General features: G+C 37.6%; 6 protein-coding genes across 7 annotated transcripts; 2 read left to right on the top strand and 4 right to left on the bottom strand.

Moving 5' to 3' along the window:
• Nucleotides 1-1,966: 1,966 nt before the first annotated feature.
• On the bottom strand, nucleotides 1,967-3,588 carry LOC106391082 (epoxide hydrolase A-like). The gene is made up of 4 exons (XM_013831654.3): nucleotides 3,110-3,588; nucleotides 2,842-3,021; nucleotides 2,517-2,758; nucleotides 1,967-2,435 (listed from the first exon to the last, which is right to left on the bottom strand). Exons 1-4 carry the CDS (start codon nucleotides 3,398-3,400, stop codon nucleotides 2,174-2,176), a joined length of 975 nt encoding a protein of 324 aa, XP_013687108.1. The 5' UTR covers nucleotides 3,401-3,588; the 3' UTR covers nucleotides 1,967-2,173.
• Nucleotides 3,589-4,966: 1,378 nt separating this feature from the next.
• On the bottom strand, nucleotides 4,967-6,441 carry LOC106391068 (protein RTE1-HOMOLOG-like). 2 transcript variants are annotated; one of them, XM_013831635.3, is made up of 3 exons: nucleotides 6,293-6,441; nucleotides 5,580-5,886; nucleotides 4,967-5,502 (listed from the first exon to the last, which is right to left on the bottom strand). In XM_013831635.3, the coding sequence occupies exons 2-3, from the start codon at nucleotides 5,844-5,846 to the stop codon at nucleotides 5,092-5,094; spliced, it is 678 nt and encodes a 225-aa protein (XP_013687089.1). In that variant the 5' UTR covers nucleotides 5,847-5,886; nucleotides 6,293-6,441; the 3' UTR covers nucleotides 4,967-5,091. The 2 variants fall into 2 exon arrangements, with proteins under 2 accessions (XP_013687089.1, XP_013687098.1); XM_013831644.3 differs by having other exon boundaries at nucleotides 5,580-5,883; nucleotides 6,293-6,421.
• A 250-nt stretch (nucleotides 6,442-6,691) lies between these two features.
• On the top strand, nucleotides 6,692-12,125 carry LOC125580795. The gene is made up of 2 exons (XM_048745948.1): nucleotides 6,692-8,421; nucleotides 8,503-12,125. Exons 1-2 carry the CDS (start codon nucleotides 7,555-7,557, stop codon nucleotides 8,773-8,775), a joined length of 1,140 nt encoding a protein of 379 aa, XP_048601905.1. The 5' UTR covers nucleotides 6,692-7,554; the 3' UTR covers nucleotides 8,776-12,125.
• LOC106408975 lies at nucleotides 8,830-10,699 on the top strand. The gene is made up of 4 exons (XM_013849671.2): nucleotides 8,830-9,099; nucleotides 9,384-9,845; nucleotides 9,935-10,193; nucleotides 10,266-10,699. Exons 1-4 carry the CDS (start codon nucleotides 8,830-8,832, stop codon nucleotides 10,697-10,699), a joined length of 1,425 nt encoding a protein of 474 aa, XP_013705125.2.
• Nucleotides 12,126-12,194: 69 nt separating the features above from the next.
• LOC111208022 lies at nucleotides 12,195-13,040 on the bottom strand. Its single transcript, XM_022706708.2, has 2 exons — nucleotides 12,659-13,040; nucleotides 12,195-12,499 (listed from the first exon to the last, which is right to left on the bottom strand). Exons 1-2 carry the CDS (start codon nucleotides 13,038-13,040, stop codon nucleotides 12,195-12,197), a joined length of 687 nt encoding a protein of 228 aa, XP_022562429.2.
• LOC106408964 lies at nucleotides 13,037-13,966 on the bottom strand. The gene has a single exon (XM_013849660.2). The coding sequence runs from the start codon at nucleotides 13,964-13,966 to the stop codon at nucleotides 13,037-13,039; it is 930 nt and encodes a 309-aa protein (XP_013705114.2).
• Between the last annotated feature and the right edge of the window lie 11,752 nt (nucleotides 13,967-25,718).

Raw genomic sequence — 25,718 nt, 5'->3', positions numbered from 1 at the left:
TATGATGAGCATCCTCAAAATTATTATTACTACTACTAGCTTCATTTTTCCCCATAACCCTCTCCATGTTGATACCAAATGTAGTACTGTGGTGTAAATTTGTTTACTAAATGCTTCCATACAGTTTCACTACGTGCAAATTTTGAATTCTTGCATTTCCGACAGGGGCAGAACATCTTACCGCTTTCCTGCGTGATCGGTGTACAGCCCGCCTGGTGCATGAATGTCTCTAGCCCGCTCAGAAATGCGTTCGTCACCCTCCCGTCGGAATCTTTGTGCAAATACACCCAACTCCGTAACTCGTAAATACTACCTCCACCGGCCATTTTTTTCTTAGATATTTTTTTGAAATCTTTTTTTTTTCTGATTTTTTCGGATTTTTTTTTTCCGTTTGTGTGTTGTGAGGAAGAGAGTTGTGGGAAATGACATATATATAGAGAAATTTTCGAGTTGGGTAGTTGAAATATAACAACGATTTTACGGAAGAATGTTTTACATGGATTTTACATGGTTTTAACATAATATTTACAACGACTTTACGACGAAATTAGGTAAGTTAAAGCACATTGAATACACGTTTTCACCTAAGTATAACGGTAACATGTTTCGTTGTAATGTCGATGTAACGATTACGACGTATTTCTCATTCCACGTATTTTCGTCGTAAACTTACATGGATTTTACGACGAACATATTTCATCGTAAATTTACATGGCGTTTACGACGAAAGTTGGTCTCCTCGTAACTGCGTTGTAAACACCATGTAAATTTCCTCGTCCGTGATTTTTTTTTAACTTTAGTTTTTAATGCTCCTCGTACCGGCCTGAACATTTTCGTCGTAAATCTTCGTTGTTATTGGCACGTTTTCTTGTAGTGCTTATATAATTATTAAAAATTCTGCAATGAATCATCTTCCATATGACGCTATGGAGAAGAACTTTTGTTTTTAATAAAATTTGCTTTAGATTTTAGGTTTAGATTTAACATTCACGTTTACCTATATAAGAATATAAAAATACATAGTTTTCTATTTTTCTTAAATCAAATATTTTGATGATTACATATTAGGTTAGAAGAATATATGTTAATAAATGAAAAATGGAAAATACGTGGTTTGGTATTAGAATTTTAGTATATTGATATTACTAATATTTTTAATTTAAATAATTACAAAAACACATCGGTTTCTCGGTTCGGTTCGGGTTTTTTGCCCACCCCTAGTTTATATAATTAGACTAACTAAATATAGTAATACTATTAAGATATATTTAACTATCTAACCTAAACAACTAAACATGGTTTTTATATATTTTACTTATAAATAAATATAAGACACACAACTAACAATAAAATAAAAGAATAAGATTTCATAAACTATCTTCAAAACGGAAAAAGTACTTGTGATATTTATATTAAGTTCCAAGATAATAATAGAAAATGATTGGATAACATCTTTTACGTTTTTATTATACGTTTGGCTTTATGTTTAAATATGAATAAATTAGTAATTTAGTCTTAGATAATATTTTTTTTATTTATTATAAATTATATTTTTTTGAGCAAAAATAAGCCATTATTATAAATTATATTTTTGTAACCGAATTAGAACAAAACTAAAAAACCAACTCGACTAAACTGAATAGTCATAAACAAAATTGAACTAAACTGAACCAAATATAAACCAAACTAACTTCGGTTAATTTCAATCAAAGACCAAGAAAGAACAAAAAAAATCGAATTGGAATTTAAGTCGAAATGCCCACCCCTACTTAAAACTTAAATATGTGTAGATTTTGTTTTACAAAGTATGGTTCAGTCTCATGATTCAGATTTTAGTCTATTCCAACAGCTTCCAGTTTAGGTTACATGTGGCGTCTAGCTTGTCATTGTCATGATTCAAAAGAAACCTTTCTACCCTAAATAAAGAAAATGTGGAGAAGCTTATGGAACAAGAAACACATGAACATAAAGAGTAAGATAATTCATTTGAAATTTACCTATGTGTAAACCTTCCAAGTTTCTTCAAACAAGTATTGCACATAGAGAATAATAGATATATCTTTTACTTTATTAAACATTATTTTCACTCGGCATTATTCTTGGACATACATCACTAGTGTACTTAATACTAGCACCATAGTTTTTCTTATAAGGCCATAGAATGGCATGATCATTACTCTGTTATGTTTCTCAACTTGTCAAAGAAAGAAAGAATCTCCTGTGAGACTCGTTCAGACTTCTCCTGCTGGATAAAATGATGACCATCCTCAATAACAACAACCTCAAGATTAGGTACAATACTCTTGAACATCTCTCCCTTCACATACTTAATCGTTCCATTAGCTCCTTCATTTCCCATATCTTTGTCTCCTGCGATAAACTTTGTTGGAATAACAATCTTGTAGCCTTGCCACGGCGCCAATATCTCCCAGTTCCTGTAATTTCCTCACACTTTCAATACTTTGTTTTAAAGTAACAGCAAAGGATTCGACTGAATCAATGGAAGTAAGACTTACAGATCCATGGCTCTGTAGTAATTCAGTGGGCCTGTGAACCCAGACTTTTGAAACTTGTCTGCATAAACCTGAATCTCTTCTTCAGTTATCCAATCTGGAAGCGTCGATGGAACTTCAAGATCATCGATGATCTCTGTATTAGGAGGAGCCACCCAGAAATCTGTTCTTGTTGTTAGCAAGAACTTTTTCATAACTGTCAAGCAATCATGCTTGGCAAATGCAGCCTCAGCTCTTCCAGGTTCCTTGTAAAGACAGAACCAAGGAACTGAATCAGACGATGACAATAGAAACACCACAAATCTTGAAAATACTTTTTTTTAATTACCTGAAACTGAGTGATGTATAACCCATCTCCAAAGCTTTTGAATAAATCCGAAGGTTTGAGATTTGGATCTCTTGGAGAATATGGAACAGAGAGACTTACGAAACCTTTGACTCTGTCTGGTCTAAACAAGCACAAAGACCAACCTATGATGGCTCCCCAGTCATGTCCAGCCACAAAAGCCTATAACATTGAGAAACGTAAAATATTTTCATATACTGATCTAAATCTAACCGTTGGAATCTTTGATAAGATGAGAGATCAGTTTCACCTGAGCAGTGCCGTAGTGATCGAGCAAACCGATGACATCAGCGACGAGGTGGCTCACAGTGTAAGACTCATGGGTCGGAGGAGAATCGGAGTCAGCGTAGCCTCGGAGATCTGGAGCAACTACGTGGTAACCATGGCTTGACAGGAAATCGATCTGGTGACGCCACGAGAACCATGTCTCAGGGAAGCCATGGAGTAACAGAACTAAAGGTTCTCCCTCATCTCCTTTCTCAGTCACGTTTAACCAAATCCCATTGGTCTTGATCTTCTTCTCTCTCACCTCGCTTGTCATTCTTGATCTGATGATTCTTGATCTGATGAGAGAGAGAGGAAAAATCAGCGACCAAGTGAGACTTTTATTACCAGAGTTGAGATTTTGAGAGAGGCACGGAAATTAATGGATGTACACGTGGAGTAAAAAGAGACGGACCAAGCCTCTGGTTAGGTTACACGGCAGAAGCTAGTCGGACGGTGAACTACCGTATACTGTTTAGCTGTATATGCCGACGTTTATGCGGGGCATATACGGTAAATGTTTCAAAGAAAAAATAGAATATTTAGTAAGTAAATTGGCATATCCATATTTTTATCATAAATTTATACCGTTCTTATTATTTTCTTATCTACGATAAATAGTAGTATTCTGAACATATACTAAGATGACTTTATTTTTGTAAAAAAAACAGATGTGAAACAAAGAGTTACATTATACGTTTAAATATGTTGAACAAAAAAACTGAACAATAAAATACAACTACTTCAACAAAATGAAAATCGTGCAAGCCCATAAGTTCATATAATGAATCCACGCATACTTTTAGAGTAATTTGAATATTTGACATGTCCATTATAATCATTTTCTTCATTAATACTAATCACAATATCAAAAATAGACTATGCCGTATAAATAAACTGAACCACCAAATTCGGTACCTCATGCACCCGTACAGCGTATATATGTCGCTTAGACGACCGCATTGTGCGTATTTTAGAACAGTGATTTCAACGGATGGTTTCCCTCGTACGCACCTCTGTTGTGAAGTGTGATGATGCCAATGGTCCAAGTACTCTACAATTATGTGTCAACTCTTTAGAGTTCATGAGCCAGAAAGTGTAAGCACAGTAAAATGTTTCAGGATTTTGGAAAATTCAAATTTTAGTTAAGTTTTTTTTTTTTTTTAATTTCAGTTGAGTTTTGCATGAAGAATGTTTCTAAGGACGGAAGCTTTTATTTACCTTTCTAGTCCATACAATAAACAAAGAAATGAAGCGGACTTGGGATTTGGCCAATGTTATACAACAAAAAAGAAGTTCTAAAATTTAGAGCGTTAATCTGCTCTTGTTTAATTGTCTTTTTATTATTTTAGTTTTGTTTTCTGTTTTATAATTCTATGTATTTTGTATGTCTTTTTCAATTTATATAAATATAATAGTTGATAAAAAGGTATTGAATATACATTATAGATATATTATACAAAAAAGAAACAAACTTGCAATTCTTTCTTTTTTTGGTCAACAAACTTGCAATTATCTTAACATTTTACCAAAGCAAAAAAGTTGCAATTCATACAACGCCATATAGTTTCTTCACTAGTCCATAAAGATGACAAACATGTTGTCGTCTAATCGTCACACAACTACACGGCTGGTCCGTTTTCAATCTTTCATTGCTCGTCATAGCAATGACGAAACAACAGTAACTTGTAAACACACATACTAATCTATAAATTCAGATTCAAGAAAGAAGAATGATTTCAATTCTTATGGGCGTTAATTAGTACATGGGCGTGTCTTCAAATCGGAAATAATCGACGATGAGACAGATCGAGAGTATGAAAAGCAAACCAAGGAATAAGACTACACACAAAGACGAAGACCTTGCCATCTCCACAGTCAAAACAAGCAAAATGATGTACTGTTTTATATTTCAACAGTCTTGGTTAAATAACCTTCATAAACAAATCGTTGGATCAAAAATCAAATCTACAACTGGATCAATTTCTTGAAACAATAGGTTCCCATGATGAACCAACCCGTAAGTAAACAGGCTAGAACACAGCAGGAAGCTATGAATGTCCAACCCCCTAATAACATTCCAATAGCGTAGATTATAACTGTAGGCAGTAAAGACTTGACCATCGCCGTTTTGCTAACCCAACGTCCCTTGAGGAACACTAGCACCGCGAGATTCACCACGTTCCATCCACCTGATCGTATCGCAAGACGGTTCAGGTTGTTGGCTACAAAGGAATGACAGTTGCACGTCAATATGTTATACGAATAGTGTTGGTACTCTTGCGTGCCTTTCCTCAGTGCATCATCCCACGTTGGCTCTTTCTCATGAGTGTCTCCTTCCTCATTGAACAAACATGAGCCGGAAGAAAGAGATGATTCCTGATCAAACCCAAGCCAAAGTTGTTAACTTGCAGCAAAGGAAACAAAACGAAAGGCAGCATCTTTGCAAAGGTTACCTTAGCCTTGTTGATCTGGATGTAACGAGACACAGCTCCAAAAGCAAAATTGTCAACACAGACGAAGTTAGGTCCTGCGAAGTCGAGGATGACACCGTCTTCTCTGCAGATACCAACGTGGCCGATGAAGGGAACCAGCCATGTAATGAAGGGGAGAGGTGTCCAGACGATGCAGCACGGGAAACGATCTCTTCTGGGATCAATCCTCATGGGATCTTCAAAACCGAGCATGATGCCATGTTCTGAATCTGTTGTTGTCTCTCCCATTTTCCAAGTCCAAGTGCGCTTCCTTATTCGATTCTCTCTTCTTTAAACAACAAAACAATGAACTAAGTGAACTCTATAGTTACAGCAAAACAATGTTTTGGTTTCTGAACAATGTACCATAAAAATGCAAAAACAAGTTCGAAACCTGAGAAATGTTTACAAGATTGATAATAAACTTGTGAGAAATGCATTAATTCATTGATTTCTGTATAAATCTGAAATTCTAAAGTTTATCTTATCAACAAATTGCTTTAAAAAAAAACAAATATTGCTAAACATCACAAAGATTAGCTAAGTAAACGTTATCGTGGTTCTATGAATTTCGCCAGTGTTAAATGACAATACGATGAATCCCTAGAATTTGGCAGATGAGTGATCAAGAAGATCGACTATAGATTCACATCCGACTAGCAACGAGTCCCAACAGCTAATAGATCAAAGCGTACCAATTTAAGCAGAGGAGACGACGATGATAGGCTCCGATCTTACATTAACTACACAAAAGATTCTCCTTCGCTGAGGCCAGAAACGGCGACCAGTGATTCGTCACTGCCTTTTTCCTTTCTTAGGAACGATCGCTAATGAACATGTTTGGCTACTTGGTTTAAAGTAATCCCTTCTGTGAAAATAAACGACGACATAGCGTTCGGTCTAGTATGATGAAAACGGCACGCTGTTGAGTTTAAAAAACGTCAAATATATTAATACTGCATCGTTTCCTGACGGATACTGACCTGTAGATTCTGCTCCTCCACTTTCTCTCTCGCTCTGGTAAAATTGCTACCTATTAAGGATTAACACAAAGAAGAGGAAATGCGATTTTGTGATTTTGATATTCTTCACTCTTGAGGTGATTTTTCCCACTAATCGTCTTCTTAGTTCAACAACAGTATAGAACTTCTACAACACTTAAGAGAAATCTTTGAATTTCGCACGTTGAGAGTGATTTTGTATCAGATGAGAGAGACTGAAAGTTTTTTATATTCACATTAATGATAAAGTTTTTACAAGAATCAGCTTATATACATGCTTAATTTTAAGGGAAAATTGGATAAATAGGACACTTTGAACTTGGATTTGTCACATTAGGATTTCTAGAAGATATTTTAGGAAAATAAGATTTTAGATCTTGTAAAATACCAAAGTACCCTTAATTTACCAATTATGTTGAATTTAAATTATAAATTATAATAATTTTCGTTTTAATGTTAAAATTAAAATCTATAAAAATTATAAAAAAAATCGTTTTAATGTTAAAAGTAAAATCTATTAAAATTAAAAAAAAAACACTAAATGGGAAAAAGGAGTCGCGGGATGCCGCAAACCTAATTCCTTTTCTCCTTGTCTTCTCCGTCGTGAGTCGTCGCTCTCCCACGGCGATTTAGGGTTCAACGTTGATAAGCTCTGTTCTTCGTCGGTGTTTCATCAGCCCGTGGTCTCTACTCTCGTCTCCGTCACCATCCTTTTCGATCTCACTGAAGACACAACGGCTGCGAATCGTTCTTCCTCTTCGTTGGGTCAAATCGATTTTTGAAGTGTTCTTCCATCAATTTCGCTTCTCAATCTCACAATTCTTCACATAAGGTATTGGATTACATCTATAGATTCTCATATTAAACGAAATCGAAGAGTTCTTCCATTAAAGCTCGATTTTTTTTAAAAACGATTTGGCGTGTTTGAACTAACAATTTTGTCACGGTTTGTAGCTATGTCTGAGGAGCTACCGAAGAGGCTTTTTAAGGAGGGCGAGGAGCCCCGAGTTACTCAGATCAACAACAACTGCAGGATCGACTACATAATCCAAAAGTTCCAAGCGTGGCTGCCAAAGGAGTTGGATGTCGTGAAGAAAGACCCGGTTTTTCATCAGATTTTTAAGCTCCACGAGAATGGTCTTGGATACTCTGCCAGGGTGATACACAGCTTCTTGTGTAGGGAGCTGGTGACTTTCTTACAGCACGAGCTATGGTTTGTCTTTGCGAGGAGACCGCTTCGATTCTCATTGCAAGAGTTCCACGCCGTAACCGGGTTTGAATGCGATACTCATATCTCGCTTGAGGAGTTTGAAGAGTGGAAATATGATGGTGGTTTCTGGAGCAAGGTTTTGAGGAGAAAAGATGGAACAATTACACTCTTCAACCTGTGGACTAAGGACAAGGAAGCTGTAAAGAAGTGGAGGAATGCAGATCGCATACGTCTTGTCTACTTGGCGATCATTCTTTGTGTGGTATTGGCGAGAGATGAGAAGGCTAATATCCCCCTGAAGTACATCGCGGTGGTCATGGATCTTGACAGAGTTCGAAGGTATCCTTGGGGAGTTGCTGCTTATGACCTTCTCTGCAAATCAATAGCCAAAAATCGTTCCCAACTGAAGGAAAAGACCACTAGCTATGTCTTGGATGGCTTCTCATACGCCTTGCAGATTTGGGCAATGGAAGCGGTACCAAAAATTGGGAAGCTTTGTGGAAAAAAGCTGGATAAGGGTTTCAAGGACGGTCCTAGATGCATAAACTGGATGGGAGCTGCGAAGGTGTCATATGAGGAGATCATTCGCTTGGAGGAGATTATTACACCCAAGGTAATTTTATCTATTTATGACGATTCCTTCCGGTTTGAAATGAGTATTTAGTATCTAACTGTATTTCCCTTTCTTGTGTAGGATGACATCTACCCATACATCTCATGGACAGGAAATTATGATGTTGTCAAAGCTCAGGCGTTTCGCAGAGATGATGATGTGGAGGATGATAGAATCAATGTTCTGATGGAGATGATAAAGAAGGGGCATGATTTTAGTGAGCATGTTTGGGAAACTGAAGAAAATGAAGTGATTTCTTTATCTCTCGATGACGAATCAGCTGTGAATGATGAAGCAAGCGTGAATGTTGAAGCAGCCGAGAGTGATGACGACTTTCAGACTCCGAAAGGATAAAAAAACGTTGGTTCTAGATCAAAGAGGGGTAAAAAGAGGCTTCCCGATCGTGGTATGGAGAAGAGAAAGCATAAGGTTCTCGCAAGTGGTGCAAAGCAAGCTCCTTTTAATGAAGACATGAAGGCTTTTATGACACAGTTGTTTGAGCACAACTTCTCTGGAATGGAACAAAGGATACAGAAACAGATGGCCGAGACATTTGAGCAGATGCGGACAGAGCTTAAACAATCACGTAAGGAAGCCAGCGTTGAAGTTGAGCTTGGAGAGCCTTCACCGACAAAGCCATCGACGAGCCAGGCACCGTTGAGGAGGTCCACACGCGGGGTAAACAAACACTAGTCTTCACCATCCTCTTCAATGTTATTTTGTCTTGTTTAAGTTCGTGGTTTGCGTGTCTGTTTGTTTTATTGGCATCTAAGTTATCGGCCTGAATTTTGTTGTACTTTATAAGGTCTCGGTTTGTATGTGTGCTTGGTGTGTAAGTGTCCTTGGTTTGTAAGTGTCTTGTTTGAACTTATGTAATGGTCTGGAACTTTTATGTAAAATAATTATGTAATGATAATGTATTTTGGTGTCTCAATTATTGCTTATTTGTCGTGACATAACAGGATGGTTCCGAGACTACATTCGATGTGAATTATAGTGAAGCAGATGATATGGGTCGCGGGATAGGTACGCAAGGGGTTGAAGGGCTTTCTCAGACGTCGTATGTGCCAGGCTTTGATCCATCTCAGGACAAAAAAGAAGAAGACTGGTGGACTCCAATGACTTCGGTCCGAGGTTCAGTGGATAATCCAGTAAAGAAAGAAAAGACAGAGATGAATACAGCTCCACCGCCGTCACAGTGGGAGAAATGGTGCAAAAGAAAAGGTCATGGACTTCAGCTTAGCGATTCACCATTGCCAGAAGATGCTTCTCCGCAGGCGTCACTTTATTATATCTCCGAAGAGTCATGGAAAGGATTCACGGAATGGGCATTAAAGCCTATACCTTTAACAATTGGTCCTACATGCTTTAATTTGTCTGTAGCTACAAGAGTAGTAAGTGCTGGAAAATGGCTTGGAAACGAGGTAATGAATCTTGTACTAACCTTTAGTGAATTTATCTTCCTAATACTTCTTATATGCTATATTACTTAACTTTCATTGTAAATTTTTAGGAGATGGATGCGGTTATGTTTATATGGCGTGTGAACACTACATTGAATCGTTGGGCCCCTCGCCGTGTTGCTTTCATGAGTGCTATGTTTTGCCTCCAAGTAGACGCTGCATACAAGAAGTTTTTACCAAACAAAAAAGCCTATCAATTGCCTGATTTCCTTCTTGGGTACGGCAGAGGAGAGCTTCCATCTCATGGGCAGACTGATCTAGTTTGGGGTGTTGATGTTGATCGACTCTACTTTCCTCTGTTTGTAAATGGTAACCATTCAGTTCTTTTTACATCCTAGTATACATTTCTTCGTTTACATATTTTTGTGGACTCGAACGCAGGTAATCACTGGGTTGGTGTCTGTGTAAACATCATTGAAAGAAAAGTGGAAGTCTTTGATTGCGGTCGGGGAAAGAACAGACAGTACGTTGAGAAGTTTGCTGCTATCATTCCTAGGATAGTGAAGTCCGTTGCACCACAAGAAAGACAGAAGCAGCTACTCCTCTCATCATATTCTATCGTGGATGTGCCTATGAAGTTGAGATTGAACAAAAGTTGTTGTGATTGCGGTGCATACGCTCTGAAGCACTTGGAATGCTCGCTGCTTGGTCTTGACGTCAGTTTAGTGGATGATGAAATCATTATGGGTTGTAGACAGAAGATTGGAGTGGACTTATGGGAGGCTGCACACGACCCCATCTTTGCTGAGGTTATGACACGATATGTGCCTTCACCATGGGAGAGGTCTGAGGTCTTTGACCTCGAGGATGATTGATTAACTGTGATTTTAGTAGTTTGGTTTGTTAGAATTAGAAAACAACTTTGGCTTTGGTATTTGATTTGAATTAAGAAACAACTCTAGATTTGATTTTGTATAAATTATGAAACAACCCTATAAAGAATTGTGTGCTACAAAATCATAAAACCTGAGGACCCAAACCCTAAACAAACCCTTAACTAAAACCATAACCATAGACATACCCTAACCAAACCCTAAAACCATAATACAATAATGATTCTTAATCATACCCTAAACAAACCCTAAATCCGTAATTCATAGTCAAACCCTTAACCCTAAACAAACTCTAAAACCATAACCGTAGACATACTCTAACCAAACCCTTAACTAAAACCAAAGTACAAATTAATCCAACGCCTCAAACACACACCTATTTATTGATTATTGTACATTGGTCACTATCTAAGTACGTCCGTCCACTATGTTTGATAGATGTTTAAACACTAATTTAGAGGGTTCAAAGACAAAGTTCTTGTGGTGTTATCGATAAATTTAGTGACTTTTTTTCTGCTCTGCCTTAGCTAGAATACGCGTTATGGGAGTATGAAACGACGTAGTTTTGGTTATTTTTTTGACCTAATCACTTTTCTTCCTCATTCTTCCTCGACAGAGAGATTGCAGCGGCGAAAAGTTGGAGATCGACTCCCTCATGTCTTCAGTAAATTCTTCATCCACTACAAGAGATCGCCTCGCGAAACAACGGGGAATTCCCACAAGATGCAATTGCGGTGAGGCAGTGAATCGTTTCACTTCAAAAACAATTCAAAATCCGGGAAGATTATTTCATTGTTGTCCTTTGGGATCTCAGAAGGTTAGTCGTGTTATCATATAACTGTCTCCTTGTTGTCCGATGAGAGTAGAATTAGTCAATCTAATTGTGTATTGGATGTTACTGATGAAGGACAAAACCCACTTGTTCAAATGGACTGACAAGTCAGTTGTTGAGGAGATTGAAGACTTCCAAGACCTGTTTGACGTGTTACTCGTTGACAATTCCGAGTTTCAGAAATCAGTGAGAGCTGGTGAGGCCATGATGACACGCCATGAGAGTAGAATTCAAGAGATGGAAGATGCAATGTGCCATTACGAAGAGAAGACCTCGGAATGCATTAGGGAACTAAGGGGCATAAAAGCTTTGTTTGTGTGTTGTTTGGTGATGGTCTTCTTGTACCATATCTATGCATGATGTTCAACAAAGGCAGCGACTTCGCGCACAACTACTTTTATGTGCTTCCTCAACTTGTTGTTTCTTTTTTTCAAAGAAGTTAAGACCATGTTTCTTGTTATTTCGAGGTGATCATCATCTACTGAAACGAATTATTTTGCAAATACTTTGGTTGTTACTAGAATAAATCGATTTGTCTCTATAGTTTAGCAAATACCAAATTGTCAAATAGGTTTTAAACAGAAGATCAAATAGTTTCAAAAGCAATAAGAAAAAAAACAGAGACAGATGCAGACACATAACAAACTAGATGGGTAAATCGCATGTTCCTCTCTTGTGTCCTTCAGTTCCACAACGGCTGCACTTATGCTTTTTATTCTTCCTTGATCCTTGAGAAGATGCGATCTTGTCTTCTACTGATTCATACCTTCTCTTTACTGGTCGACCAGCACTCTTTCTTGTCTTTGGTGGTAAAACCTTTGCAAGTTTAACCTCAGCAGGGACATTCCATTCAGACTCTAGAACTGCTATTGGATTAATGGAATCTGCATAGGCGGTTCTCCACGCTGCAGTGCTGTATAAGGCGTCAGTGAATCTGTGCACTTCCATACCTGTCAATCTCAAAAAAAACTTGATCAATATGAAGTCTATATGATGAAAATCCCGAAAATAAATAATTCTCAAGTATTCATGTGTTTATACTTCCATACCTCGTGAATAAATTGCAGGAATGGCGTGTCGGCAAGGAATTTTTCCTATATCATACTTACCACATGTGCATGTTCTTCTTTCCAAATCAACATGACAATCATATATGTCTCCTTTTACAACCGATCTGAAGTTGTCAACCTTGTAAACCTGGAATCCTTTTGCCTTCACAATTCTCCTATCAATCTTTCTCTCCACCTTAGCGGTTAAAGGATCTACATGCTTTGAGCTTAACAAGCGACGCTCATAGAACCATCGAGTCAACAGTTCTCTTATACTATCAAGCAAAGGAATAACCGGATATTCTCTAGGTATTCTAAGAACTGAATTTATAGACTCTGCAGGGTTCGTGGTCCTAATGTCATACCTGGAGCCAGGGAAGAGAGAACGAGCCCATTTGCGCACATCAGCCTCCCGTAGATATCTTCCAAGCTCAGGACTCATATCAAAATTTCGGTGATACGTTCTTGAAATTCAGTGTACCTATATGCCCGTGAAGCCTTTTCCACCAACGCAGTCAATCCTTTTGTCTTGAAAAATGAGACCACATTGGTCAATAAGTGATGAATGCAAATTCCATGTGCTGATCGAGGGTAGACAGTCCCAATAGCTTTAGAAATAGACGCATTTCTATCTGAGACAAAAGCTAGATCTTGACAATCAGCAATAACCACTTTCAACTGTCTGAAGAACCACCCCCATGAATCGTCATTCTCTGAATCAACAACCCCAAATGCAATCGGATACAAATTAGAGTTACCATCTACAGCAGTAGCAACAAGAAGTGTCCCTTTGTATTTATTTTTCAGAAAAGTTCCGTCAACGACAATCACCCTTCGCATTGCATTGTAGAATCCTCTAACTGATTGCCCAAATGACATAAATAGATACATGAATCTTCCCTTCTCATTAGTTTCGTAGTGAGTATGCGTACCAGGATTTGCTTCTTTAATCATATGCAAATATGCTGGTATTTTAGAGTAACTGCGATCTGGTATACCTCTAGCAGCTGCAATAGCAAACTCACGAGCTTCCCAAGCGTGCCAATAAGTAATCTCACAACTATGCTCCATTCTCATAAATTGAATGATGTCATTCGGTTTTGGGCCATCGTTTGCATCATCAAATCGATGTTGTATCAGAGTCCCAATTGTTCTTGCAGATGCTGTTTTTCCGAATTTCCTTTTCTTTGAAGGAGCACATGAATGTCTTCCATCACATTGGTTGATCATGAAATATGTAGACCCATCTATTCCTTCTGCACGCACAGTCCAGTTGCACAATGCATCCTTACATCGAATATACCACCATTTTCTCGTGGATTTGATAACAGTGTAATCGAAATTATTCTTCATCGCCAAAATTTCCATTGTTGCCTTCAGAACCCCTTTACTTGTGAAAATTTGATCCTTCTTCACGAAGTCTCCTCTCCAAGCTCGACCATCCTTATCACTGTCTCCATTGTTTTGACAAAGTTCAATGTTTTCACTCCTTAAAGCACCGCAACCATCCGCAGCGACATGATTCGTTCTTTTAACAAAAGACTCTTTGACGGCTTGACAAACTCTGCTCGATTTATCTCAGGAACTTCTTCATCCTCAACATTACTTGAATCACAAGGCTCCTTATTCAAATCGATATTGACTCGTTCCTTTTGATTTACACCAGAAACAGAGAACATCACACACAAGGTAGTAGACGATTCCCTCTTTGCATAGCCCACAAAATTAGATGCTTGCCGATCATTGGTGATAATAATTGGAGGATTCCCTTTTTGATTCAACAACGAATAACTGAACTCGGCATTAATGGCATTATGGTCCACCCCATAATCCTCACACACCGTTATCTTGAGCTGCTTCAACGTAGTAGTAGTTGCTAATGTTACCATTCGACCACGCCTTTCTTTGTCTACCACGAAACTCCAGTCATCACCGCGACTACACATCCATTCACCCGATTTGACATAGATTAGAACCATGTTGTATTGATAGAGAAAAGAGAGATGATTATGTCGATGAAGAAGAGAGAAACACAAAGAACGACGACAAAAGATCGTGGGAGAAGGAGAAAAACGTGGGAGAAAATATTCTTGAAGATATTTAGGGAAGATTTAGTTTACATTTAGGAAACATCTTTAACCGATTATGGAAGTTTCCATATTTTTTGGATTTCCTGTAGAATGTATAACCTATGTAAGTCAGAATACAGTAGAGTCTATGTGAAACATATTCTTCCCTAGGCGCCACATAAGGTAAAAGACAGACCATATCATGGCTCCAAATATAGATAGGGTATATCAACGCATTGTGGCTATATGTCGTTATCAAGCTAAAGGTATAAGAAAGACATCTTTCTTGATTATAACGTAACGTAACCTAGCTTTGGTTAGAATATATAAGAAAAGATAGGTTACGTTGTATACCAAAGATATATCTATGTATAAACATTAGTAGCCGATTTCTAGACTAAGTAGATCACTAGAATGAGTATTGTAACTGTAGCTAGAAGATGAAATAAAATATGATTCATTTAAAAAAAAAAACAATTTAAACATATATATTGTCATACTTATGTTTCCAATAGTTTTGATATTTTTTAACATTTTAAAATTCAGTTTACTATTTTTTCCATTAAAAAAGGGTAAAATATGTCCAGAATTGCCCAAAATATCAGAAATCCTATTGTGACAAATAAAAGTTCAAAGTGTCACATTTTTCCAATTTACCCTAATTTTAAACCAACAACTAAACCAACATTTACAGTTCTAATAATAGGTGGTTTGTCTAATATCCCTCCCACAAGTTGAAGTCTTCAAAGAGGGAAGAAGAGACTTTAAAATGCATACCTAGACATGAGCAGTTTGAATGTCTTAGAAAGTAAAGCTTTGGTAAACAAGTCACCTATCCTATTCCATGTTGTGACATGAAGTAGTTTTAAGAGTCTACACCGCAATATTTCACGAACCAAATAGCAATCATTCTTTATGTGCTTCGTGCTCTCATGAAAAACCGCGTTAGACGCAATCTGAATTGCTGCAGTTAGGCATGGACAAAATAACCGGAACCGAAGAACCGAACCGAAACTGAACTGAAATATTCGAAACCGAAACCGGAACCGGACCAATACCCTCAAATACCCGAACGGTTCCTAATTTTTATATCCGAAATAACTGAACCGAACTAAAACCGAACCGAGAACCGAACGGGTACCCGAATATATAAAAATATTAACTATATATACATATAACATAACTTAATATGTATTTTAAATTTAAAATTCTATTAAAAGTATCTAAAAATAGTTGAGGATAACTAAATTATTATAAAATATCCAAACTACTCGAAAGTATCTAAAACTATCCGGATTGTTTTATCCAAAGTAATCCGAAATATCCAAATATTTTATCTAAATCATCCTAATTATTTGATATTTTACCCTAAATAACCAATATTTTATCTAAATTATCCGAACTACCCGAACCGGATCCAATTGAGAACCGAATTTTTTTCCGAGTATTTTCCGGTTCCTACATTAACTATCCGAACCGAACCCGAAACTATCTGAACCGAACCGAAATTAGGTCAAATAGTAAATGGATCATCTAGCCTCCTATCCGAACTATCTGAAACCCAAAATATCTGAACCGAACCGATACCCGAAATGCCCAAGCCTAGCTGCAGTGCTGCCACAAATCAAGTTCACAGGGACAGTGACTTGAACATGTAAGTCTTTCAGCAACTGAGCTAATCAAGAAGCTCACATGTCGCGTCTACTAAAGCACGATATTCTGACTCTGCAATACTTCGAAAAATTATTTTCTGCTTCCTAGACTTCCACGATATTATAGAGTCCCCTAGAAAGACACATAAGCAAGTTGTTGATCCCCTTGAGTCTAGATGCACTGACCAATCTGCATTCGAGAAAGCCTGCAAACAAATTTCAGAACTCGTTGAGTAAAACAGACCTCTACCTGGATCTCCTTTCAAGTACTTACAATCCGGTTTGCAGCTTCCAAATGATGCGTACGAGGTTGAGAAAGATACTGACTTACCAATGAGAGCCCCGATATACCATGGATTTTACCCACTTTTAGCCATGGTATATGAGTGTTTTTGAGTATACTATATGGGTTTGGAGTATGTTTTAGAGTGTTGTCAGGTTCAGGTACGTTTTGGAGAACTTTGATGATTATGGGGCATTTCGGAGCCTTTTGAGGTGGAAAACTGGACAGACGCTTCAGATGTTTAGATATGGATAGTGACCTTCCCACTGTGCGATTGAGCTTATCTTTTGACACAAGATATAGCTTTTAGTTAGCTTTCCAACGCCACCAGTTTTAGGTCAATCCAACAGTTAGATCAGACGTTATGCTTGTTTTACTGAAGAGTGGTACATCTACCTCGCGAGACGGAGCTGTCGAGGAGATAAAGGAATGTCGATCGATGGTGCACCCTTGGTGTTGATCGACGGTGATGCCAGAATGCGGGCCGAGCCTATTTCATTACTGACCTAAGCCCAGAAGTTACCACAAGTTACCATAATACTCATGGACGACTCAGAACTCTATTTATGTGTTTTCTAAGCCATTGTTGACAGCTACGCTTTATTCTATTCATTTTTTTATAGTTTTAGGGTTGGAGAGAAGATCAATTATCCTTCAAAGATTTATTGGAACTCCATTGGTTTTACCATTGCTTCCTATTCTATTATTTATTCAGACTATTTTTGTGTTTCTTTTATCATGTCTGAATATTCACCATGTTAGGTTTAGGGATATCATGAGCTTATTGTCAAACTGAATATATTAGGATTGCTAGAGTTGTTTACTGATTTCTGCACCAGGTTAGCTTGTAATATTAGGATCTAGAATAGTTGGAAAAGCACGACAGTGTGACTGATTGTTTGAACCTAGAATCATAGGATAATTGAGAGGCACCAAAGTACAATTGATTAACGGAACCCGAACCCTGAGTGGATTAGATATCTAGGCGCATACGAGAGTTGGTTTAGATCTAATTGAACATTATTGATCTGTGCGATAATGTTTGTCTGAAGTAGTATTGATCGACGCTTAATCGATTGCATCAATCGATACTAGTCCTTTGTTTGCATGCGACGGTTGGAACATAGTATTTAGACATCTGAATAGTAATTGCATGCGGAAGCTGGATTACTTGCTAATGAATTCAAGTTCTAGAACTGAACCTATAAAACTCTTTGCATCCTTGATTGTAGTTTTGAATCTCTTGATTGATAGATCCCTAGGTCTAGCGCTTTAACTTTATTGTTTACAAACCACAATTAATCAATCAAACAATTGCCTTGTTCACCTTGCTTACTGCTTTGTATACTGTTTTAATATTGATTGCATAGCTTAACGTTGATTTCTATAGTCTGTTGTGTGCTCTAACTCACTGTGGATTTGATCCTTAAGTACTACAATTGAACCTCTTATTTGAGAGAGTAAAATCGCTTCTTAGGGTAATTTGAGTGATATCAAGCCCGATAAACTGTATGGTCTTTCAACAAATCTCCACTCTATGCACTGAGTTGAACATCTAAATCCATAGATGTAGCAACTGGTTTACAACCAAGGAGACTAACACTATCCAATACATCAAGGGCATACTTTCGTTGAGATACAGAAAAACCTTGAGATGTTCTTGCAATCTCCAAACCAAGAAATTATTTGACTTGCCCGAGATCCTTTATCTTGAACGTTTGAGATAACGTCTTCTTCAAAGCTGTAAATGCTTCATCATCATTACTAGCTATTAGTATATCATCCACGTACACCAATAAGGATGTAAAGTTACGACCAGCCTTCTTCACGAACAATGTATGTTCTGTTTCGGATTGAGTAAATCCATCTTTCAACAAAACATCAGAATTTTTTTATTACATTGTCGTGAGGCCTGTTTCAGATCATAGAGAGAATTATGAAGCTTCCATATTGCATTTGGATGCAAGGTCTCACCATGAGGAGGTGCATAACCCGGAGGCAATTGCTATATATATATATATATATATATATTTCTTCATCTAAGCCATCGTATAAGAAGGCGTTAGTTACATTCATCTGTGTGAGATGATACAATAAAATTGGATATTTGTCTACTGTCAAGTTAACAGTGTAGTTGTAATATCTTTAGATTCAATTCCAGAGGACCAGTTCACACTTTATCTTTATGGGATCAGAATTAAGCTAAAACAAAAGTGGGGTTTTAGAATAGTAAGGTAACGTAAAGAACAAGTAACAAGATGAGGTTGTTTTCGAATTGATTAAAGGTGCTAGTCTAGGATTTCTTCTTCAGGTAAGGAAATCGCAAACCAAGCAATTATTCAAGTGCAGTTTACACAAGTCTAAACTCGGATCACTCATGTTGAAACAACCCACTGTCGTGGTGTTGATTCCTTTGCAGATCGGTCTTGATACCTAAACTCTCGTTTGGATCAAGACATGATAGCAAGCTTTAGAGATCAAGTCCGATATGTTCACAATACACCCTAATATCTACTCTCGCTGACTAGGGATGCAAAGCTCATTCAAATCATATCAAGTTATCAACCAACGGTTAGCTAAATAAATTAACCCTAATTCATGCATTAAGTGATCAGTTCAATGCAAGCAATAAGAACAGATATGAATGTAGACAATCTTAAGATGACTTATTTATGCTTCAGCTCACGAATCCAAAACCCTAGAACCCTAAACTAACTCGGTGACTACTCAATCATAACACAAGAACAGAGAAGCATGATTTCTGAATAATACTGCATATAATATATAATAGAAATCAGAGGGTTCATGATAATCTTCTCTAGGAGATAGATGAGGCTTTCTCCCTTACAAGTAGCAATCGCCAAAAAACAAAGCTCTCTCAGGTCTTTCTTGCGTAAAAACTAAGGTAGGTCATAAAGCAAATAAAAGAAGAATATATATATGAGCCACTGGCGGCTAGAGGAAAAAATAGAAAAACTAGGGAAAATCCTGAAATATTTGGAAACTTCCTTTTAAATCTCTGCCGCTGGAGCATGCACTCGGGCTGCTCCGCTCGACTGTTCTGCGCGAAAGACTCCAAATCACACTCTTTTTCTCCTCTTTTCCTCCAGTTGGTCCATCTCCCATCCAATGCAACTTCAGACCTGTAATGACTCAAATGAACTAAAAAGACTCGATAAAACCTTGAAAATTATTAGTAAGACATACATATAATGTGCCAAAAACACAAAATATCATGAGAGAACATCATTGTTTTCCAGCCAAATCCAAGAACAACTTCACTGTGAAAATCTTGGCAACATGAGAAAAAGTGTCTATGTAATCACTTCCCTCTAGTTGTGTATACCCTTTAGCCACTAATCTTGATCTTCTTCTTTCAATTGTTCCATCTGGATTATACTTTTTCTTGTTAGCCCAACGACATCCAATCAGTTCTTTTCCTTCAGGCAAAGAAACCACTGAAAAAGTACTAGTTTCCACACACATCTGCAGCTCATCATTCATTGGCTCATGCCATCTTTTATCCCTGATAGCCTCTTGAAAATTTCTAGGTTCAGACTCAACAGAGATGCTGCAGATGAACTTGACATAGTCTTCACTGAATCTCGAGTAATCAATAACCTATGATAAGGAATGTTTTGTATGACCACTAGTCAAAAAAAATTGATGTATCAGATTGCAATGGTAATCAGCAAGATATGACGGAGCACGAATGTTCCTCTTAAGCCTGTTTGCATTCATATCATTAGTATTTTCAGACTAACTGTGACAGAGTTGTTATCAGATAAGACCGGAGGGGCAAGGACATGAATTGGCACATGAATAGAAGAAGAAGTTTATGGAATAGATGGTGAAGTATCATGAATGGAAAGATGTAATTTGTAGAAGGAAAAAGATCAAGAACAAAATCATTAGGCTCAGAGGACTGAAAAGAAAAATGTCTTCATGAAAAAGAACGTTTCTGGTAATAGAAAATTAGAAATAGAGTTTGTTTCAAGGTTAAGGACTTTGTAACTTTTATAACCAGAAGGATAACCCAAAAACACTGAGGCATCTGATCTTGGAGTGAATTGATCTTTAGGATATGTAGAGGAATAACAGAGACACCTAAAATCTTTTAAAAGAGAATAATCCGGTGGTTTGTTCTTAATGATCTGTAAGGGAGTTTTATTTTGAAGTAAAGGAGATGGTGTTCTGTTGATCAAGAAGACTGAAGTTCTGGCACAATTAGAAGGATAACCCAAAAACACTGAGGCATCTGATCTTGGAGTGAATTTGTGTTGATCTTTAGGATATGTAGAGGAATAACAGAGACACCTAAAATCTTTTAAAAGAGAATAATCCGGTGGTTTGTTCTTAATGATCTCTAAGGGAGTTTTATTTTGAAGTAAAGGAGATGGTGTTCTGTTGATCAAGAAGACTGAGGTTCTGGCACAATCACTCCAGTATTGTAACGGGACATTGGATTGAAAAAAGAAGAGCCCTGACCACATTTAATATGTGTTAATGTTTTCGCTCAACAACAGAGTTTTGTTTTGGCATACCAACACATGAGTAGAAGTGAAAAATGTCTTTTGATTCAAGAAGAGTTTTAAAAGAGAGTTTGGGGACATTGTCTGAACGAATAGATTTGACTTTACTTGAGTAATATGCTTCTACAAGGTTAAGAAAGATGGGAAAGATTTGTAGAACATCACTTTTGTGTTTCAGAAAATATATCCATGTGACTCTTGAACAATCGTCAACAATGGTAAGAAAATATCTAAAACCCTCAACAGAAGTAACAGAAAAGGGACCCCAGACATCTAAATGAATAAGATCAAAAGGTTTATCAGCTAGATTATTATGAAAAGTGAAAGCTAGACACTTTTGTTTTGCAAGATGACACGTCTTGCAATGTGACCAGTCTTTGAGATGAGCTTTAGGAAAAGAAAGAGCTTCAGAGAGAACTTGAATTTTTGAAAAAGAAGGATGACCAAGTCTTGAATGCCTATTAGACTAACCACCGGTTATTAGAATTGTAAATCTCGGTTTAGTTGTTGGTTTAATATTAAGCGTGTATATAAACTGACTCTTGTAACAACTTTATCATTAATGTGAAAATAACAAACTTTCACTCTCTCTCATCTGATAAGGTATCATGTCGGTTTAGTTGTTGGTTTAATATTTTGCATTCAAAGAAGCATGGTTCCATTTGTATGATGATTACCCAATCAAACACGAAGTCTATCGTCTCCCACTACCTATTATAGCTGACCTTAACGGTGATGGGACGGATGTCCTCGTTACTACGAAACGATGCAAAAAATCAAGGTTACTTAATTGCTTCTTGATGTTGTCCTCGTTGGTCTCCGCTTTACTTTGATCACAACTTAAAAAAACTCCGGGAAATGAATCTGCAGGTTTCTGTTATCCTCTTCTCAATTATTGTGAATTAGTCCTCCTACTTACCCATATGTTGATGGAAGAACAGGAGGATAATGCACACCATGGAGATATCGCAATTTCAATAAGCAGTTAGACATTGAAGCACGGATGGAGATGCAGCCTTATGTATGTACAAGGAAATAAACCCTCTGTTGATTCCTTATTTAGCTTGTATTGTATTGTACGTTATAGATTAGTCTTATCTTTTAGAATCACATGGATCCATTTGAGTAACTTGGCATCGCATAACAGAATTCTGAGCAACACAAAAGAAGTGCTACTGAGAATCGGGTAAAGATTGTTATATCATGATCGGTTTTGGTGAACTGAGAACCCACACCGGGTTTGGTAAACCGAGCAGGTCGTCTTAATACATATATGATCAGGGGTGTGCCTACATAGAGAGGAGTGGGGTCACTTGACACTACAAAAATATGATAAAACACTACAAGAAAACATAATCTTAACGAGGGCGGTTTTCCTCGTTAGTTCGTCGTAAAAGAGGCTTTACGACGAATAAACGAGGAAGCGCGTTTGCTCGTTACTCATCTGTCGTAACACATATTTCCTCGCTAATTCGTCGTAACTTAGCGAGGAATATATTTCGTCGTAAAGACGAAGTAGAGCTTTTCGTCGTAAAGACCACGTCAGTATTCCACGTAAGGACGTCGCTATATTTCCTCATAAATACCTCGAAACGAGTTCCTCGTAATCTACACGTAAATACCTTGAAAGCGTTTCCTCGCAAAATACACGTAACAACCACGAAAGGATTTCCTCGTACAATGCTCGTTTATCTTTACTCGTTATTTTCTCGTAAATGTTTTCTCGTAAAATACTCGTTTACTATTTCTCGTCATTTCCTCGTAAGGTTTCCACATAAAGAGGTCGTACATTAGCTACGAATTTACTTCGTTTTTATTATTTTACAGAATTTAAAAATATAATTAAAAAATAATTAAAATTATTTAATTTAATAATAAATTAAAATTTAAAATAAAAATAAATCAATATGAAAATATTTTATATATAAATAAGTTTTGAATTTATATAATACAACAACCGAAAAAAAAACTAAGGGTCGTTCATCGCCTGGTAGAATTCATCACTCCTCCTCGTAACATCCGCCTCGTTATGTACGTCGAATGACTCGCCTTGAATGGGATGTTGTTGTCGCATGTTCCTCAACATGGATTCCCATTCCGGATTTGTGGCCGCAATAACGTCCAAGAAGCCCTCGACTCCACCCATACGAGATTTTGTCGCGGTCAACTCGTTACGCAGCTGAGCGGACTCTCTACGCAGCTCAGTGACTTCATCATCCCGTCGCTGACCATAAGACGATGTCGCTCTCGGAACATCGTTGACGGAACCAATCCCCAACGTCCGTCCCTTTTTTTTAGGGACAACCTTAAAAACAAAAAATAAATATTGTAAATAAAAATTTAAAGTTATATTAAATGAATAATAAAAAATTAAATTTTTTTAAAAATTTACCTCCTCGTAAATCTTATCCACTTCAAGTGTGGATAAGGTGACGGGTAATCCGTCGGTAGACTGCTGGGTCAGCTGAGTCTGGCGGTCTTCAACCCGAGCAACTACGTTGTTGTAGATTTGCTCGGACTTGCCATCTACAAATACGCCCGCCTTGTTCTTGTGGGTCCTCTCGTAAAGTTCCATAAGTCTCTTTGGCCTAAAAAACATTTAAGAAAGTTAGAATAAAATATATATATTAAAAAAATTATTTAATAAAATATTTAATTACCATTTCCAAACGGACACCGGCGTGGGGTTTTTGGCCCGTAGTGTGAAGCATCGGCCCGTTTCCGTGCTCATCGACCGTGTTACGGGAGTTAGAGCAAGCCTGGGCGATTCTAATGGAATCAGGAAGGCGCCAATAACGGATGAGGCCATCCCACACATCCGTGGTGAGCTCAGCGGGTTTGCCACGCTCATACCCCTTCACGATCCAGTCACCCTTCCAGTTGGAGACCGTGTCCAACAAGCGAGCTTTCTCCTTCGCGTTAAACTTCTTCCTCACCCTCTCAGTGATCCCCAAGGCCCAATTATATTTTTGCTGTTGGAAAAAATAAATTAACAATTAGTTTTTTAGAAAGTATATATATAAATCATGAAAAAATTAAAGTATATATAATTAATTAATAGAAACTTACAGCGTAAATTTTGAACCACGTCTTTCTGACGTAGTGAGGCGTCTTACTCCAGTTTGGATGTGGCATGGAGAAGTAACCCTTGATCGTGTCGGTTACGTCCGATGCAAGACATCCGTCAACCCCCCACCTGGAAAATACAAATTTTAAATATAAATTATTTTTTAATGTTATAAAAGAAATTTAAACGAATTAAAAAAAAATAATGCAACATACCACAAAGTTCCGTCCGGTCGGTCTGGGTCGATGACTGGTAAACCTTCTCTGCCTGGCAGACTGAGAATGTCCTCAACAGTGTACTGCGAGTAAGGAGCACTCGGAGGCACCATCAAATCAGGATAAATATCGGCGGCCATCGGAGGTGCCATCGGAGGAGGCACAGGAGGAGGCATCGTCGGATGAGCTATCGAGGAAGGCACATGAGGAGCCGATGGTGCACTAGAAGAAGTAGACCCAGAGACTCTCTGAGTGTACTGAGTCTCGGGGACAGTCTCCTGACCCGAAGAACCGGGAGCGGAAGAAGAGGCCGGGTCTAAACGATTACCCGGCTCACCGAAGATCTCTCTGTAATGGGCAGTAAGTCTTCCTTTTCGAACCTGGGAAAAAAAATTAAATTTTTAAAATTAACATCAACAATATATTTCCCAACATTATCCACCTAATCAACACTAAATAACATAAAATCCGCAAACCTATCTAAATTCCCTATACTAACCACCTAATCTATCCTAAACTAACCAAATTAGAGAGGAATCAGAGAGGCTTACCATTGCTACGAAATGGAGAGGAAGTAGAGAGGAAGTAGAGAGGAAAGAAAGAGTGAGCGCTCGGGTGTATATATAAGATTACATATCGTCGCAAATTCCTCGTAAGTTTACGACGAAATCGCGAGCAGTTACAAAGGCCCGTGTTTTTTTTTACGAGGAAATTATGAGGAATCACAAAGGCCCGTGTTTTTTCATACGAGGTATTAACGACGATTTAGCTTACGAGGAATTAACGAGGCTTGCTTTCCTATAAATATACCCACAACTCTCATTCTCAAACCACACACAAACTCCCAAATCACACTTTATCTCAAATCACATTCCTCAGCAAAATCCTATTCAAATTATAAATATTTGAAAAAAATAGGAAAAGGAGAAGATATTAGAATTAATGTGGGCGAGACTTACGTATTATAATTGCTGGAAGTCTTGCCACATGTTAATCTGGTATTTCTCTCCTTTTCCTTTTTTTTCTTGTTTTTACACTACGAGATATTTACGACGATTTGTACTTACGTGGAATTAACGGGTTTTATGTTTAAATCCTTTTACGTGGTGTTTACGACGATTTCTGCTTACGTGGAATTAACGAGTGTTTTGTTTAAATCCTTTTACGTGGTATTTACGACGATTTCATCCTACGTAGTATTTACGACGATTTCATCATACGAGGACTTTACGACGATTTGTGATTACGTGGAATTAACGAGTGTTATGTTTAAATCCCTAGAATTCGAAACCCGAAACCCTA

This window comes from Brassica napus, chromosome C1 (assembly GCF_020379485.1).
Source record: "Brassica napus cultivar Da-Ae chromosome C1, Da-Ae, whole genome shotgun sequence".
Taxonomy (NCBI): Eukaryota; Viridiplantae; Streptophyta; class Magnoliopsida; order Brassicales; family Brassicaceae; genus Brassica; species Brassica napus.
The sequence above is the reverse complement of the archived record's forward strand: the minus strand, read 5'-3'. Positions and strand labels throughout refer to the sequence as shown.